General features: G+C 37.3%; 1 protein-coding gene across 2 annotated transcripts; it reads left to right on the plus strand.

The window, feature by feature from the left end:
• Positions 1–593: 593 nt before the first annotated feature.
• Positions 594–16068, plus strand: RAB23 (RAB23, member RAS oncogene family). 2 transcript variants are annotated; one of them, XM_070932924.1, is made up of 7 exons: positions 594–660; positions 5151–5367; positions 6140–6225; positions 9393–9549; positions 11669–11751; positions 13403–13495; positions 13947–16068. In XM_070932924.1, the coding sequence occupies exons 2-7, from the start codon at positions 5213–5215 to the stop codon at positions 14084–14086; spliced, it is 714 nt and encodes a 237-aa protein (XP_070789025.1). In that variant the 5' UTR covers positions 594–660; positions 5151–5212; the 3' UTR covers positions 14087–16068. The 2 variants fall into 2 exon arrangements, with proteins under 2 accessions (XP_070789025.1, XP_070789026.1); XM_070932925.1 differs by having other exon boundaries at positions 599–660; positions 5155–5367.
• Positions 16069–19881: the final 3813 nt, after the last annotated feature.

Here is a 19881-nt window from a genome sequence, read left to right on the forward strand (position 1 = left end):
ATACATGTGTATATGCATATACATACATATGTATATGCATATACATGTGTATATGCATATACATACATATGTATGCATGTGTATTACACACACACACACATGAAGCCAACCATATTTGCTGTATGAGGAGATTCCCTTGATTAACATCACAAGTAGCTTCGAGCCATTAAGTATCCAGAGAGGTTCCCCAAAATGACCATCAGTTTTGTTTGCTAAACTACTCGGGGCTTCTGAGCTCGTCAACTCGCAAGTCTACCAAAATCAGGGAACTTCACTCCCCGCCAAGCGCTTTCAGAAGGTAGCTCGGAGTTTACATCGAGGACCGACAAGGCATCTCAAGGGCTCCCTTTGCTTTTACCTTCGGGAGGTTCAGCCGCTTCGTGCCACCGCAAGGAAGGCAAAGCCGGCGAGATCCTGCAGGCCTTCCAAAGCGGGAAGCTCTTCCTCCGTCCTCCACCTCCTCCTCCTCCTCCTCCCCCAGACTTCTAACCCGGCCAGGGAGGCTGGTCCCGCCCCCGCTGAGGCGAGGCGGCGGAGGCGGAGGGCGGCAGGCGAGGCTGGCTGGAGAAGCGTCTGTCCCCATTCGGGAAAACAGACGCGGCGGAGAAGGGCGCTTTCCCGAGCGAGTCCCGCCGCGGCCCTGACGGCGTTTCCGGCCGTGTGAGTGTCCCGCGGGAAGAGCGGGCGATGCGCGTCCGGGTTGGGCTGGCGGGACCGGCGGGCTTCTCCTAACCCTGTGGGGGGGGACGCTCATTCTTTTTCCGCGCGCCGATTTCGTGGGGAGCCGGCCGGAGACCGCCCCGGGTTCGTGGGCGCTGCGTCTGGGATCGGGCGCGCGGGGAGGATCCTCGGGCTGGGGGATGGCAGGACGTGCAGGGATCGGCCTGGGCGGACGAGCTGGGCTACGTGGTGCTGCACACACACAACACACACACACACACAAACACATAAGGGTTTCTGTGTGGTGCTAGGGTGGAGGCGGCGAAGATGCTGCGCCCCTCGGATTGGGTTGTGGAATCTCTGGTTGGGAACTGGGTTCCCCGGACTTCTCCACGCCCGCGCTCCCTTTTGCGCGATCACAGCAGCAAGATTTCTCTCTGGCTTTGATCCCTAACAGAGGAGTTCCTCTGGCTTGCCCGATCTACGAACTCCTATTTGGAGATCGTTACATTTAGCATAGAGAGGCTGCGGACATTAGTTGCTGCGTTTCTTAGATTTGCATCCCGCCCTTTCCGACGGGGGATACCCAGAGGGAACTCCTGTCCTTTTCCCCCACAGAAGAAGAAAACTCTGGGCTGAGACTGGTCCAAAATCCCCCGCCCAGATTCTGAGACTGGGGGCTGGGCTTGTTTATTCTTCTTCTTCTGTCTACTTTTTGTGATCTTCTTTCTGGTTGTTCACCAAAATTCCCGTGCTGTGTTTTTAATTAATTTTGATTTTCTGCATTGCTGAAATTTTGGGGAGGGAATGCTTGATTTGCGGGTGGGGGTGGGGAATCATTTAGTAGATGTGTAAGTTTACAATTTTTATAGTAAAGGATCTGAACCTTTCCCTGTTTTGTGGCTTTCAAATGTGCTGGGAAAGGTTGCCCATATGATGAGACGCATGTATATCTTTGTTGTGATAGGGATTGTTTTCTCTTATCTTGAGAGGTATGATTTACTACACACATAGCAGCATGTAAGGGTTTATGCGGAGATTTAGAGGCAAACTGAAATGTACAGAATGGTTCACCATTTATTTTCTGTGATTGCAAGTGGTGAAATAATTGCTTTTTTTCTATAGTTCTGTACCACAAATGTTATGTAATAATTGCTACAATAAAGGTATTTCTTGGAGGAGGATGTCATGGTCTACCCATTTATATTGTACACCATGTATTCTACTACACGGTTACCAAGATAGAACTAATTGGCCCAGTGTTTCTCAGGTACTAATTCAGTGCAAATAAAACATAAGTTTAAGTTTAAAACATAAGTTTAAAACATAAGTTTATTAAGACTCTTTGGAAATCTGCTGAAACTTGAAATATTTTGCAACGGCAGTCCTCAGTTACCGTTATTAAGTGTGGAGTGCATAGATTGTAAAGGGAGGAGTTCATGTAATTGCAACTTCTGAATTCTTGCCAGTTTCCCCATTGACTTTGCTTGTTGGAGGCCAGCAGGGAAGGCTTCAAATCACAATCACGATTGTGGGATGCTGCTATGGTCAGAACTTGAAGGACAGTTGTAACTATCACTAGTTCAAGTGCTGAAGCTGAATAATTGGTCAGTAAGCAAGGACCATCCGTATACCAATCTTTGAAATTTTTGGTATAATGGAAAACTTTCTATATGGAAGAGGTTAAAAACATTTTGGTTGGATTCACCTACTAATGTTGCCAGGTGTCCACTATTTGAGCGGACAGTCTGCTTTTTTCACATTATGTTCACTATTTTTTTTCACAAAATAGTAGACATTTTTTTATTCAAAAGCTTTATGATGAAATTAAAATGTAATTTAATATTTTACATATTATTATATTTGATGTTTTAAATTTTAAGTAAAGTTTTGAAGTGATTATTTTAATACATGTTAAAATGTTTGTAAGAAAATATATCATTTAATTGTATTTTTTTTTTATTTTTTTACTACTTAACACCCCCCCCCCCGCTTGTCCGCTATTTTTTGGAAGCAGACCTGGCAACCCTATCACCTACTCAATAAATATAAAGGGGAAATGCTGTTGAAGATTTATGAGCAAGATTTACTAAGTCAAACCTTTAATACGGCTTTCTTAATGAGTAGGAGGAAGAAATACTGTAGCATAAAAGAATCTTTTCCAGAACAGAAAAAAAGGGTTATATGAGAAGGAGCTATTTTCCAGTTGCTGCAATGATACAGAAGCGCACACTTGATTCATGGGATTAAAGGTGAAGAATGCTGCAAAGGGCAGGGAAGGAAAAAAGACTACAAATCATAATGAATGGAATGAGGATAAATCCATAGAGAGAAGGCGGTTAGTGTGGACAGACATCTGAAGTAATCCTAGATGTATTTTAAGAAAAAAAAAACCACTATTATAGAACTTGGGAGTGCCTGGAAAATGTTTAAACTTTGGCAGGCACTGTTCTCATTTGTAAAATGTAAGCATGAAATGCAAAACACTTATCAAAATGATACGGGTAGTCCTTGATTTACAGCCATTTGTTTAGTGATTGTCCGAAATTATAATGGCAGTGAAAAAAGTGACTCATGACCGGTACTTACACTTATGACCCTTGCAGTTTCCCCATGGTCACATGATCAGAATTAGAGCACCTGGCAACTGGCATGTACTTATGACAGTTACAGTTGGAGTGCCCTGGGCTCATGTGATCACTATTTGCAAACTCCTAGCTGACTTCTGACCAACAAAGGCAATGGGGGAGCCAGATCCACTTAATAACTCCATGATTCACTTAATAACTGTGACAAAAAGGTCATAAAATGAGATGCAACTCACCTAACTGCCTTAGCAACAGAAATTTTGGACTCAGTTGTGGTCATTAAATCCAGGACTACCTATAACTGTAACCCTTGTTTTAAATTGTGGAGACTTGCTGAGTCCATTAAAATTTTATTTTGCTTCAGTTCTTTAACTCATTTTTTTCTGCAGTACTGTTACACAGTATAGAAGAAAACACATACATAGATAGATCTACCTATCCATAAGGTGGAGGACCCAACATTTATGTAATAATGCTTGTTGTAAAGCTGTCCAAAACAAAGTTTCTTGCAATTTAAATTTTTGTTGTTACCATTTATATTGGAATTGTAATGGTGGGAAGGTCATTTTGATGCTGACAGTAGTGAGTTATCGTGCCCTTATGCCTGTTAAAATTGGTCCTGGTTATTTCAGCATATCAGTACGGCATATCCAGTATATGCTCCTCCTCATTGGCAATAGTCAATTTCGGATACTCAGTATAGACTGTTGATATATCTCTCTTTCCTCAATTCAGGAAAATATAGATAGTTTTGACTCTGTGGTAACCTTGGTGCTTTCTGAGCTTGATTGTTTTCTTGCAGACATTTCATTACCAAATTAGGGAACAATATCAGTGCTGTTTGACTCTTTTCATATCTGCAAATGCCTGCTTCATATTCTGCCATTGTATCCCCAGTCCATACTTAGAAACCATAGATCTTGCCCCTAAAATATATATGAGTGTATGTGTGTGTATGTACACACACACACACGCACACACACACACACACACACGCACACACACACATATAAGGCAGTCTGTCTATTTTACCAGAACTAATCCTACAACTTTTATTTTAAAAGAACACTTTAAAGCTAGGCTGGTTTACAAAATACTTGCTGTAAACATCTTAGTAATATAAAAATAAATTAATTTCTCGTAAGATGGTGACATGTATTTGTGAGCCTCATCTAATAATTTTAAATTAATACTATCTTTGTTTCTCTGTGATATATCTAAGTTTGTCTAAGTTATTGCATAATATATGCTAATAGCAAAGAATTGAGACGAATGTATATACTACATTAACACTGTTGTGCAATACATTCTATATATGAAGATCCTGGGGGGAAAAGTCTTACTAAAGTTAAAGTGTGGATCCATACAGATAGGAATGTGTTGTAATGTGATACAAAGTATAGTATGCAAAGGTGGTATATATATGTGAATGTTGGTAGTAAATTCTTTGGATTTATACAAATCCAAAATTATACATAATTATTATAGATATAGCGGTTAACATGGACAAAGTTGATAATAGTTATAATGGGCATAAGATTAATAGAACAGACAAGAGAAGACAGTGAAGCATTAGCATGCAATATAATCCTTGTTTATTCAATAGCAACACCCATTGGCTTCAACTGAGCTTATAATGAATATATATACACAACTGTTTCTTTGGGTTGCTCTTTTCATTCTCCTAACCGTGGCATGAACGTGATCTGGTAACTTTTTATGAAATATCCTCATGACTTACTCCCCATCCACCACAGAGATAATTTAATTGGTTTAGATGTTTCAGTTTAATATTGAAGCTCCACAGACTTATTGTAAACCCATGAGAGAATTAGAAGTCAAAATTGTATTTTTACTTTTGTAATGAAAGAAACTATTATTATTCTCTTCCCTTTTTTTCAGGTAGAGAATTCAGAGATCTTTACTAGATTGAGAAACAAATTACAACTTTCTGACTGGGCAAAATGCTGGAAGAAGATTTGGAGGTGGCCATCAAGGTGGTTGTGGTTGGAAATGGAGCTGTTGGGAAATCTAGTATGATCCAGAGATATTGCAAAGGAATTTTTACAAAAGACTATAAAAAAACAATTGGAGTCGATTTCTTGGAAAGAGAAATGCAGTACGTATCTAGCAGATGGGAGCATTATTATTTACTCAATTTTAGAACTGAATTCGGTATATTTATAAGTGCTTTTCGGAAAAAGCCTTTTGCATAAATGAGAACATGAGGTATCTATATTAACTGTATTTTGCAGTCTGTCTGCAGAAGTTCCAGAATTACTAATCTGAATAATAAATCCAACATTGCTTATAGTCTGTTAGAAGGAAAAAAAGCTATTTTACCAGTAGTGGCAAGATGGAGTTGCAATATTATAAATGTGACAGAGTTATAAACATTTATAACACTGAATGACAGTGATTTGTATAGAACATAAAGAGTCCAATATAAATAAATGGAATTTTTTTTTAAAATGTCTAATTTATTTCAGTTCACAGCGTAGTTTTATTTTCTCTCAAAGCAGAGAGAAAGAAAAGGACATGGTCTACTTAGATACAGTTAAACAAGTTTCAGTTTTGGAGTTAGGTTCCAAGTAATTTGCCTCCAAACCCACTCCTACTACCGTAGTATATTTAGTCCTCCTAATTCTTTGCCAGTTGTTTCTCAATTAATGCAGTCTTTTGTGTCATACCCTTCAGAAACAGTATGTCTGTAGCTAAAAGAATTGGAAAAATGAGATACTCTGGCATGCATGAGTCCATATCAGTGGAAATTTAAGTCTGCTTGAAAAACAATGGGATTACTGAAAGCCATTTTGCTAAGTACTTTTTTTAGGTTACAAGTTGCTTGTTCTTTTAATATGCTTATTGATAAGAATATATTATATTTTTAGAGTCAATGATGAAGATGTCCGGTTAATGCTATGGGATACAGCGGGTCAAGAAGAATTTGATGCAATTACTAAAGCTTATTATAGAGGTAAGAATAAAACCCTGTTAATGTAAAGACTCTGGTTTGTGGTAAATTTAAATCCTAGTAACATGATTTTTAAATAATACCCTGTTTTCCCCAAAATAAGACATCCCCTGATAATAAGCCCAATTGGGCTTTTGAGCGCATGGCAATAAGGCCAAGCGCTTATTTCAGGGTTCAAAAAAATATAAGACAGTGTCTTATTTTCGGGAAAACATGGTAATAATCATAACAAGCCCCAGCAATTTCATTTCTAGTTCTTTAACCAGAGACCTGGATGACTCTTCCACCAGCAGGAGGCTCTAATCTGAGGGATGCTTCTTCCATCCACTAAATCCAACAAGTCCCAAGTCTCTTCTAGTAATAAATAGACAAAAAACACTCTTCCTTTCCTGAGTTCAGAGCCAAAAACTGGCCAAAACTGTGTTTTGCCATTTGCATGAAAGAGTAACCATATATATCTACACACAGTCAAGAATAACTTTACATGACAGTAACTATTGAACTCACTAGGAATGAGATCGCTCAGCTTCTCTATGTCTCAAGTAACATGCTTGATTCACAAGTAACATTTTGAAATGTTTTTGAAGCAGTTTGAACTTTTTCCTCTGAAATATAGGATGATTGTAAACTTTACTAGCCTATGGTCTCCTTTTAAATCTCTGCCTCTTTTTTATTTCTTCATGTTGCTTCCCACGTTCTTTTCTTTGTCCTAAACATTTTTTTCACATTTCCTCTCTATCGGTTAGACCTTGTTTACATCAAACTAAATCTGCATGTCTGTGCTTGCACTCACAACTTCTTATACACTTTTCTAAACTGAGATTCATTTTTTTTCACAACTCTATTGAGATTTCTTCATACGCTCTCTGCTGTCTGATAAAAACCTCATCATCCCATCCCATCCCATCCCATCCCATCTCATCCCTTCATCCTCTTCTGTTCTGCCTCTGGCTAATTTCAACTCCTGGCACTTATATTCCTAGTCCTCAAGTTATTTCTGTATTTCCCACAGCAAGCTTGTACCAGATTCCAGTAGCTTTAACTTATTTACCACTTTCACTGCAACCCTCCTTGAGTCATTCATACAAATCTTTCGCTTTTCTTCAATATCTAGCGTCAGTCCCACATGTGATGACTACCAAAATCATATGTTTGATATTGGTTCCAAATCTTGCCACAGTCCAAATATAACTTTATTTATTAATTTATCAAATTTAAAAACTGCCCATCTCCCTCGCATAGGGACTCTGAGCGGTGATTCATAAACAGTATAGTGATTCCATTTTAGGGATATTGAAAGTTAGGTTTTTTTGTTACCTCTTGAAAATAGATTTAGGATACAGTCTTACATCTACTTATCTGAGAGATATAACGGAACTTACTTCTGAGTGGTTATATGTAGGATTGCACTGATAAATTATTAGCTAATATAGATTAATCTCAATTTTTCAAATCATTATTTTGATGAAAATCAGTTTGAACTTTTCCCTCTGAAATGTAGGATGATTATGAACTGCTAAATAATCCAAAGACTCAGAAGTGTAACTTGATACTCTTTACATGTAAAGGAGCATTTCTTAGTACTGGCCATGTATCCTGGGGTTACTGGGAATCAGCAATGTCTGGAATGCCACAGATGGCCTATCCTTGTGTAATACATAACCTAGCTACCTTTTTATAGACATTAAACGTTTCCATTACTGTTATAATGTCTTTCTTCTCAGATTTAAATAAATTCTTATGCTTTTAAAATAGAATTCCTTAATCAAATTAAGCTTTATTTTACAAAGTCAATTCAAAGCTATTTTAATAATTGCCCTTCCAACTAAATTAGAGATCAGGAATATATTAGCATACCCTTCAAGTGTGATTTTGCAGAAGGGATTCTAACTCTGCAAAGAGTCTGAATTAAGGTGTAGGAAATTGGGCGATATTAAGTACACAGGTTTCTTACTGATCACAGTACAAGAGAAGCTGCTCAGAATACAATTAGAATCCTTCAGAATATCAGGTTACCTTTCATTCTGTTGGGCAGCTGGATCAAATGTAATGGAGGGCCAACTCATATAATACTAAGCACTAAGGTTTTATTGTTAATCTTGAAGTATCTATCTCCTAGAAGGGGTTCCTTACATGGAAGTGGTAGTATAAACAAATTAAGGATTGATCCTAAGAACCAGGATTGATTGATTGATTGATTGATTGATTGATTGATTGATTGATATTTCATGTTTGTAGACTCATCTCCCTCAGCACAGGGAGTTTTATAAGGCGAGTGGCCTTTCTCTATTTATTAGTTCGTCTATTTGTAAAACTAATTTTTAAAATGCTCTTTTTATTGCTTAATAAGTAAGAGCAAACTTTTAGTGGCTGGAGGTCCCATTCAAAGCAATTAAATTTATTGGCCACAATGATTGGGATACTAATAGAAACAAAATTGGGACATGTCACATGATTTCCATACCTGCCCCCATTTTTTGGGGACACCAGTTTTCCTTTTCCATTTCTTTCTTTTTTACTTAACTATGAGTTATTTTGTTATGGCTATTTTACATTTGTGGATTTACTGCCTTAAGATAGTCAGCAACTACACTGCAGCTGTAGTCACAGAGGATTTGCAAAAGAAGGGGGAGCAGTCAACCTTATATAAATGTGTCTTAAATTGTATAATAATTTGCCCACCTCACACACTCCAATAGAGTGGGCCTGCTCCAGGTTCTCTCTTTAATCTTTGCCATCCCAAGGGACTTAGGAAGCGTGCCTTTTCAGAGGCTGCCCTTGTATTCTTGAAAGATTTCCCTCCACTCAACAAGATATGACAGCCCCCAACTCTGCTAGGCTTTAGAAAGACCTGGCTTTTTTCCAAGGCATCCCCCAGGCACTCAGGTCCAGTTGAGGGGAGCCCCCTCTTGGTTAATGTTGTTATTGTGTTTAATTGATATTTTGTATTTCAAATTTACCAGTATATGTTACGTTTTAAGGTTATGTTGTTCTTTTGGTTATTTTTCTGTTGTATACTGATCACTGGACACTTTTTTGAGTCATAATGCCTTATCAGTTCCATAAATCAATGCATTTATCCAGCATATTTATCTGGTTATTTATTATTTATCCATTTTTTGGGAAACTTTCACTGAGCATTAAATTTCTTTCTCTTATTATTGTTTTAGGAGCCCAGGCTTGTGTGCTTGTGTTTTCAACCGTTGATAGGGAATCTTTTGAAGCAATTCCTACCTGGAGAGAGAAAGTTGTATCTGAAGTCGGAGAAATTCCCACAGTTCTTGTTCAGAATAAGATTGACCTCCTGGATTATTCTTGTATAAAAAAGTAGGTGCTTTCATTAAATTCTAATAAACAAATCTTTTACGCATACTTGATAAATTTAAAAAGACATTCACCTTGATACTTGTATGAACAAACTACATACTAGATAACAGGCGTGTTTTATTGCTATGCTGCAAATAATGTTTTAAGATAAATCTGGGTAAAGATAAAAGTTCATATTAAGAAGAGACATATACCATATTTTTCGGAGTATACGACACACCTTTCCCCCCCCCCAAAAAAGAGGGTGAAAATCTGGGTGCATCTTATACTCCAAATGTACCCCTTGTAGCCCATGCTTCATGTGAGTCTGATCTATCCCTACAAGCATCTAAATGAACACCTTGCTTTATTTTAATTGCTATATACAGTAGAACCTGAGAGTAAGAGATAACTCAGATTCCCATAGGAAGATTTTTCTATAGGATCAAAAGTGGGGCAGCTGATAGGCAAAGAAAGTAGAGACTTTTTTAAAAAACCAAGCTTCTAGGAAGGGAATCATATTTGGGTGGAAGAAAACTGGAGGAGGTATGCAAGTTGGTGGGTGATGATGTAGATAAGGTTTGAGTTATTGAAGAGTGATTGTTCTTCTAAAGAGTAGCATTGGCTGATTTACCTCAGATGGACTGGAGAAAAATGCACTGTGGAAGAGTTGCTGATTCAAGAAGGGCTTGCCTAGGTAAGATTTGTGAGTGAAAGGATCTGAGGACCCAGCAAGGACCCAACATGGAGAAGGTCTGAGGACCACTGTGGAACAAAACTACCTACTGCAGAGCCCAAAGAGAAACAGAAGAAAACCCCATTCTACCAGACAAAACGTAGAGCAGCCAACCTGAGGGAGAGAAGGCCAGCCATATTTTTGACCCTTTTCTTAGACACTTTTGTCAACTCTAAATGGAGGTACCGTATTTTTCAGAGTATAAGACACACGTTTCCCCCCTCTAAAAGAGGGTGAAAATTTGGATGTGTCTTATACACCGAATGTAGCGCTGGCCCCCACCCTTTTGGAGCTTTTGGAGGCTCCAAATGCAGCCTCTCAAACGGAGAGCCTCTCAAGCAGATTTTTTTTTCCTGATTTTCTTCCTCCCAAAATAAGGTGCGTCTTATACTCCAGAGTGTCTTATACTCTAAAAAATACGATAATTAGAATCTTTAAGGTTAGAGACATGTACATACTGTACATGTTAAACCATTATTACAGAATACCTATATATGCAGGTAGACAATTCTTAATCTGTATGCTATTCAGTAGCAACTCTCCCCACCCTTTCCAAGACATTTAAAAAGTCAAGTTACCGTAAGTTAACAGCCAAACAAAACAGGTGATCTACTTGTAAATATAATTCTTGCCAAGAAATACTGCAAGAACCAAAAGTAAACACTATGGGAGGTCTTAATGAAAGAATACAAAGGAAAGACATCAAAAGGCATCCTGCATCAAATCATATGAGCTCACAAAAGCCCTCCCTGCACTTTTCTGCACTATTGATTTTTCACGATATGAACAAAACTGATTGGCATATCTTGAGCGTGGATCTGGCACTCCAGGAAATAGTTTGGCTCTAATGTTGCAAAAATCAAAGAATTTAGTTTCAAATGCAGTATTTTAAGAACAGTGCAATAGGAGGATGTCGTAGGACTTGCTTTTTGCAAAAGCAAGATATATGACTTTATTGTAAGTCCAATTTTTCTTAAGTCCTTGTGTTTTCTCACAAGTGCAGAATCAGTTTTTTTTATCAACACTCATTCATTGGTGTAGTCAGGAATTGATATATATTTGAATATCAATGGATGCTTTATTTTTATGTAATTCATATTTATTTATTTACCACATACTTTCACTGCCCAATGAGCAAGTTTTGATCGGTTCACCAATTTAAAATTATGAAAAACTAATATTTACAGCAAATACTGTGGGTTTTTTTCTTTATAACTTTCAGCAGGCAACATTTTAAATCAATGTTAATATTTTCTCTCATCTTTTTACTAAAAGAATCTTTTAACTGCCCTTTTAAATCTACTCTAATGAAGATTATCAACTCAGTTCAGTTTGCATTAATGCATTCTATTTTACTGAAAAATAATTGATGTCTAAAACAAGGCTTTCCTTTCCAATAAACAGTGAAGAAGCAGAGGCACTTGCAAAAAAACTAAAATTAAGATTTTACCGGGCATCTGTAAAGGAAGACTTAAATGTAACAGAAGGTAAGATAGACTTTTTAATGTTTTGGTTAGGTTAAGTTTTTTTTTTCAAGCGCTACGGTAGCATAATTCCAGGTTCTCATTGAAGCAACAAGTCTCTTTCAGTACTTGCCTCTAGAATCCGATTTTCTAAGTTCAGAGAACCTCTTTTAAATGGACGAACTTTGAGGTAGTTTAGTTTTTGTTGATAGTCTGAAGTGCTGCAATCTTGAGATACATTATTATTATTTGTTAATTGCAGATCAGCCAGATGTTTAGACTGTGTATGATTTTTTTCATCCACCTGTTGCTTACTTCTCAAGGACTCTGGATAGGCATTGTTGTTGTGGTTGTTGTTATTATTATTATTATTATATTTTTATCCCACTTATTTATATATGTATTTATGTATGTCAATCAGCTCAAAGCTGTGAACATACCTAATACTCCTATGTTCTATTTTTCCCACAACAACCCTGTGAGGTAGGTTGGGCTAAGAAAATGACTGGCTCAAAATTTGGTTTAAAAAATAAAAAATATATAGTTCTATGACAACTAGATTTCATCTGGAACTCTTTATGGTGTCTGTGCAATTGCATATGGAGGGTAGGATTTGTGTTTATAATCCAATTCAAGTTTTATATGTTCCTTGACTGTATACTTTGTGTAGGTACAAAAGTTTGTGTATTTGGGTGCCTTCAAGTCAGTCTTGACTTCTGGCAAGTACCTGGACAAGTCCCTGCAGTTTTCTTGGTAGCATTTTTGGAAGTGATTTGCCATTGCCTTCTTCATGGAACTGAGCGAAGGTGACTGGCCCAAAGTCAGCTGCTGGCTTTGGGCCTAAAGCGGAACTAGAACTCACAGTCTCTGGTTTCTAGCCTGGTGCTTTAACTACTACACCAAACTTGCTCTTAGCCACAGAACAAAATGAAAAATTATGTTATTTGAAAATGTAAAATATTCTACTTTCCATTAAAGAATGCCCTTCTGGGGGTGGATTGGCAGTTCCAAATTCTTGACCTGGAAATGCTGTCTCAAACCACCTCCAAATCATGTAATTTGCTTTCAGAAACTACCCAGTTGCTCCCGGAATGGTATGTTTTAGAGAGGGAACAAAATGTCCTTGAATCATCAACTTTGTACTTCCATAGATAAAAAATTTTGAGATTGAATTACAGATGAACAATTTGTTTATGACAAGCTGAATTTAAACTCCAAAGCTGAAGAAAAAGCTAGAAAAAGCTTAATTCCTGGAGAGCTATTTTCAGTTTTTCTCGACTGGGTAAGACTGGCAGGGGCTGAGAGTGATTGCTCCAAAATATTTGGAGAACTGAAGTTTGCAACCTGGAAATAAGATAATTATAATGAATGAAACAAAGTTCTATTCAAAATGCAGGTTTTGCCGCTGTATAATTAATATTCTATGAACAATATAATTACTAACAGTATTCATCACAGAGATTTTTCTGTCTTGAACTTAACAGCTTGTGTGCGTTTAACAACCTGTGTATGTGTGTGTGTGTGTGTGTGTGTTTATTCATTACTAGCCTATATAAGGAAGACTGTTGTTGCCACTTTTAACATATTAAATAACTTTCAGTTTATAAGGAAACTGTAGGCTTTACTAATAAAAAATACATATTTTCCAAAGGCCTTGATATTTTGTATGCTACAGTTTTTAGATATTTGGCTGAGAAGTACCTTCAAAAACTTAAGCAACGAATAATGGAAGATCCAGAAGTTGTACACACAAGCAGTAACAGAATTGGTATGTATACAGTTGCGTGCTGCAAGCAGACAGCTATTTTACTTTTGTAAAACTAGTTTTTGGCCACAGTATCAAAGCCACCTAATAACTTATAAATTAAAGCTAACCATTTTCAGTTCGGTTTAGTTCACTTTCCATTGATATTATCAGAATTTTAGAATGATGTAATTTCCACTAACTAATGGCAAAAATACTGATGAAGAGGTTAAAAGCAGCTTGCTATTTCTTTGATAGGCACCTGATAAAAATAGTGTTATGAACTGTCTCTTCTACAGATATATTGAACTTGCGTATGGTAGTCTCACCATAAAGCATTTCTTACTTTGATTTTTAAAATAGGCTTATTGAGGCTTTCAGCTCTGCTTTAATTGTACAGTTACAGATCTGATACAGTTAAAAGATTGCCAGTTGCCATACGTACAACTCTCTTTTGTGCTTTAATTTTATACAGGTGTTTTCAATACGGCAGGTGGAAGTCATTCTGGACAGAATTCCAACTTGCTTAACGGAGGTGACGTCATCAACCTTAGGCCAAACAAACAAAGGACCAAGAAAAGCCGAAGCCCTTTCAGCAGCTGCAGCATACCCTAGAACTGCAAATAATGGTCTGACCGAGTTGTTTAACTGAAGTCCTTAAGGAACACAACTGGCTGTAGAGGTGTTTTTATCAGTGCTTTAGCAGAGTTAAACACAATGGACCTACACCAATAGGGAATACTGCTGTTTAAATGAATGACTCGTAATGGCAAATAGTGAGATCCCAAGTGGGTCAGAAATAATACCATTGACCATGCATTCATTTGACATTCAGTAAGACAACTTTCTAGTTGAAAGGAATGATGAATTAATATATACAGTAGGTTTCATTTTAAACAACATTTGAGCTGAAATGCTTAAATATCTCGTTCATAAAATAGTTTTTCTACTTGTTAGATCCTGTGGCTCAGAGGCAGAGCCTTAATACCCTGTTTCCCCCAAAATAAAACATCTCCTGATAAGCCCAATTGGGCTTTTGAGCGCATGGCAATAAGGCCAAGCGCTTATTTCAGGGTTCAAAAAAATATAAGACAGGGTCTTATTTTCGGGGAAACATGGTAATGAAGCAAAAATTAACAGTTTTTTAAACAGTCCAGTATAAATTTTGGCGATGTTGGTGGTGCAATATTTGTATGACTTATGAAACTTAACTGCAGTGTGTATCTGCAGAAACATCTTCAAAGATTCAGGTAGCTAAACACAAATTAGGTCTAAGTCGAAGGTTCTGGCAACAAAACAAGTTGTTTGACAACTTCAAACATTTTCTTTTCTAATGGTACTGGCACATTTCAATTTTCTCTATACTGTGGGCCTTAACTTTTTTTATTGTGTTGTGCCAAAAAGTAATGTTTATGCTGCTATACATCTTTATTTTTGTCAATTATTGTCAGACACACAGTATGTTCTAAATTATAACAGGACAAGTAAATGAGAAATGGTACAACCAAACAGAACATAGCAAGTTCCTTTTTAAAAAAAATCCTCTATTCATTTACATCCTTCGTACATTCTTAATGAAAAATACGAAGGGGTTTGTTATCAAAAGATTAAAGTGCATCTTATATCTAATGTGCATTTCTATTTAAGGCCCTTTTTCTTTTTCTGGTATTAAATGATGTGCCTGTTTTGATGACATTGTGTGAATGTAAAGTTCCTGTCTTAATCTCTGTTTACCTAATACTGAATTCCACCAGATGAATGGGACTTGCTCCACGTACACATGCACAGATCTCGCTGCTGTTCCACTGATGCTAATGTACCTCCATTTAATATATTTAGGTTCAGGGTATTTTAAAAAATGAAATCTTATGTTACAATATTATTCAGAAATCTTTAATCTTATTTTTCCCTGATGAAGTATGCCTCTACAATGTTGTTTTCTGTTTACAAACTATTCCTACAGTATTTCTGTAACAAAACTTCTGCCAGCAGCCAATTACTCTTTCTAAGAAATGTTGAAATATTAATAGTTCAGGAATATAATTACCGTATATTCAAGACCAGAGCTGGAACTCTGCCAGCCTGATTACAACATTCTTTTCCTATATGAATATTAATTTACATTTTATGTCTGTATACACTAAAACATTATACTTAAAAGATTTTACTTGTTCAAAAATTTGTATCTTGTATTTTGAAACAGGGTTCTTATGTCCTGTTAATTTAATTATAATCTAAAAATAATTACATTTTTTCCAATGATTACTTGGCCTCTGTTTCGTACTGAACAATGTACCATTCCTCGTGCTTAAGTAACTATTTTCATTGTTGGCAATGAGGTGGGATATGAACAATAACCCTTTTCATTTTGAAAAATCGGACCAGATTTCTTCCTTTAAACAAGTCTAGCTAGTCACTAGGTGACTCTATATATATACGGGTCCAGATTATATTGTGTTGCATTATGGGACAAGAACACAGACATATTCAAAGTTGTTCATTGATAGTAAAAAAAAATCTTGGTTTAAATAACTAGGTTCTGCATGCATGCTATTTTTATATTGAAATTTTTACATTAAATGATAGCCTTACACGTTTATATTTGTGAATAAGACTCTGATTTTACTTTTTTGGGTTGTTAATAATAGCAAAATCAAAGTTTGTAATACATGATTGCCATCTTGACTATGCCCAAGTATATATGCAGCCTCAAACCATGGGTGAAGATGGAATGTAGACCTTACCCATTCATGTTCCAATGATCCAACTTAAATAGACTTTGCCTTTCCCCTGATAATTCACCGCGGCCAACTCGCCTCGTCCACGGGACAACTCGCCCATGGCCACCTTGCTGCAGGATAACTTGCTACGGGACAAGAGTTACACTAATATCAAAGATATGGTGGAATGGAATCATTAAAGAAAGGATGCAAAAGGAGGGACAGAATGAAATGCAAATGACAAAAATTAAATATTTTTTTAATTTATTTTAAATAATTAAACTGAATTGTTAAATTGTCTCGCATAAAATTGTCTGTAGCAAGTTGTTCCGCAGCAAGTTGACTGCGGCAAGTTGTCCCATTCCGCTCTCGGCAAAGCGAAAGCAAACCCTAAATGTTTTTTTCTCCTTCAGAATATAGTTTGTCATTAAGAGGTGGGGTGGGACGAACTCAAATACAGGTAGTCTTCAACTTATGACCACAATTGAGCCCGAAATGAATGTTGCTAAACAAGACAGTTAAGTGAGTTTTGCTCCATTTTACGACCTTTCTTGCCACAGTTGTTAACTGAATCACTGGGTTAAGTTATGGTTAAGTGACTCTGGCTTCCCCAATGATTTTCCTTGTCAGAAGGTTGCAGAAGGTAATCACATGACCCCAGGACAGTGCAACCATAATAAATATAAACCAGTTGTCAAGTGTCTGAATTTTGATCATGTGACCATGGAGATGCTGCAACGGTCATCACTTTTTTTCAGTGCCGTTGTAACTTTGAATGTCACTAAATGAATGGCTCTAAATCGAGGACTACCTGTAGAGGTTGGGATGGGGCTCATTGGATGGTTGGGATACATTGGGCAACTACTTTTGGCTTATGGAATGGGAGGCTCTCCATTGCATAGTGACAGAAACAAGTAAATTACCATATATTTTCTTAAAATAATAGCAATAGCACTTAGACTTATATACCACTTCATAGTGCTTTTACAACCCTCTCTAAGCAGTTTACAGAGTCAGCATATTGCTCCCAACATTCTGGGTCCTCATTTTACCCACCTCAAAAGGATGGAAGGCTGAGTCAATCTTGAGCCAGTGAGATTTGAACTGCTAAACTGCAGCTAGCAGTCAGCTGAAGTAGTCTGCAGTACTGCACTCTAACCATTGCGCCACCTCGATAATATCTTGCTAATATCAATCTGTGGTATTACATGATGCTCATTAGCACCCATTTAGACATTAAAATGCTTTTATAGTTAAGGGAGTTGTATAAATCCATACAGGTATCAAAACATTCTGCATTTATCAGATCACAATGTACTAAATAATATGTGAGTGCCAAAAACGTGATTCTAAAAAACTGAAGTGATGCAGAAAAGATGTTAAAACTATTCAATCTTTAGAACTTGATCTGGTACCAAACAAACATCATCCATGTTTAGTACCTTTTAATCCTTTTGAAGATATATAATGAAAACATTGTAGCACTTAAGGCCATGATGGTGAACCTATGGCACGCGATCCAGAGGTGGCACACAGAGCCCTCTCTGTGGGCGCGCACACTGTTGCCAGCTGCTTTTCCGGGTTCCGTCACATGCATGCACACAGGCCAGCTGCTCTCTTCTGGGTTCCGGCGCACGTATGGGCGTACCGGAACCTGAAAGAGAGCAGTTGTCCAGCGCTCATGCGTGCCAGACCAGCTGTCTGGCATGCATGCACACAACAGAACCTGAAAGAGCAGCTAGCCACCGAGTGCATGCACACCGGCTGGCTGATCTCTTCCGGGTTCTGGCGCTCTGGCATGTGCACACTCCGGTTTCAGCACTCGGTGCCGAAAAAGTTAACTATCACTGGCTTAAGCCGGGTTGGCTTAAGAAGAAATTTTTAAAATTTTTAAATTCTTTTAATTAGTCTGCGATTCTTAATTTTTGGGCCAAATTTTATATATATTTTTAAATGTTTTAATATTTGTATTCTATGTTTTTTATCTTGGCTGTACACCGCCCTGAGTCCTCAGGGAGAAGGGCGGTATATAAATTCGAAATTAAATTAAATTAAAATTAAATTAAGGTGTCAAGCTAGAAACTGGGAGACCATGAATTCTAATCCTAGCTTGAATTCAAAGCCAGCAAGGTTAGTTTTGGGCCGACCATTTTTTCTCAGCCCTAGGAGACAATGGCAAACCACATCTTGAAGAACCTTGACAAGAAAACTGCAGGAATTTATACAAAGCAGTCTGAGAGAACTAGATGCTATTGAACAGAAGAAAAAAAATGAAGACCTTTATCAAACCGATTTCTGAGGCAAGACTTAATTTGCTAGACACCCTATTATCAAAGGAGCGAATAAACTGTTCCAATTGTTACTTATACGTATGATACTGAAAATCCAGAATCATTTAACCACCTTGTATCCCAATTAATAGCCACATATATCTTTTAGATACTCAAATATTGCTTAACTGTGATAGATTGTTTTTGAAAAATTAATTTAGGAAAATTATTCCTTTTATTAATAGTTAAACCTTATGACTAGTTGCTCCAAATATTTCACGAATTAGCCAGATACTTTAAAATAAATACATTATAGCAAATGAACAAACTCGGGTTGAATTTATTCAGAAATTTGATAAATTAATTAAAAAATTTCTCAGTGTGTTTTGCCTTGTTCCTTTAAAGAGCCATTAAAGCTTTCAAATCTGTATCTTGATCAGTGCAAAACCCAAATGAAATAACTGTTATTGGCTCCATTACTGAACTCTACTGGTAAAGCAGAGTTAAGGTCTTACCACTGATCACAAGTTGTCCCCAATGTTAATAAGGTTTTGCTTTTTGCTTTAAGTTTAAAGCATTATTCTAAACCTTGTATTGTCAGACAGCCTTTTAAGGGACTTAAAAAATGTTACCCCATATTAATTTTTTCTTGGTTATTTCTAATTTCCTCATTCTCTCTTCATAGGGTGCTTTTTATGTATGATTGCTTCAAATTTCCTTAAAAGTTAAAGTAGAGATCATCACACAATTCTCTTGAAGCACAACTGTTTGTTATACCTGAGGCAGCAGATGCAAATCTAAAAGTAGGTAAAGATACGACCCTTCTCTACAGAGTTACAGGTAGTCCTTATTTACAACAGTTGATACCAGGAACTTAATTGTTAAACTTGCAATTACTGCAAGTTCAAATCACACCAGGCTCAAGGTTGACTTAGCCTTCCATCCTTTCAAAGGTAGTAAAATGAGGACCCAGATTGTGGGGGCAATAAGCTGACTTTGTATAAATATACAAAAGTATGAAGGCTATTGCTTAACGCATTGTAAGCCACCCTGAGTCTCCGGAGAAGGGCGGCATATAAATTAAAGCAAAAAAAAAAAAAAAAAACCCAAAGTGGTCTATTAAATGAGACTGTATGTCAACTCACAAAGCTCTCGAGTTGCCATAGGCAAGGGGGTTGGGAAAACGGCAAAGCAGCACAGCAGCCAAAAACAAAAGCACATTCCAGACATCTCTCTCAAGGCTGTCTCCCAGGGTTACCCACAGCAGCCGGAGGAGATTGATCTCTACAACCCACAAAATTGCTCTGTTGGCGAATTTGACTGATGACACACCCTGGGGGGAAGGGGGGAAACAGGGTCAAGTCTGGGCCGTAAATTATGTGAGGTCAAAGCTTTTGAAGCTTGGCTTGAGGCTCATGAT

The sequence above is a fragment of the Pituophis catenifer genome, unplaced genomic scaffold (genome assembly GCF_029215685.1).
Source record: "Pituophis catenifer annectens isolate HBS135680 unplaced genomic scaffold, rPitCat1.0.hap2 SCAF_1, whole genome shotgun sequence".
In the NCBI taxonomy this organism is placed as follows: Eukaryota; Metazoa; Chordata; class Lepidosauria; order Squamata; family Colubridae; genus Pituophis; species Pituophis catenifer.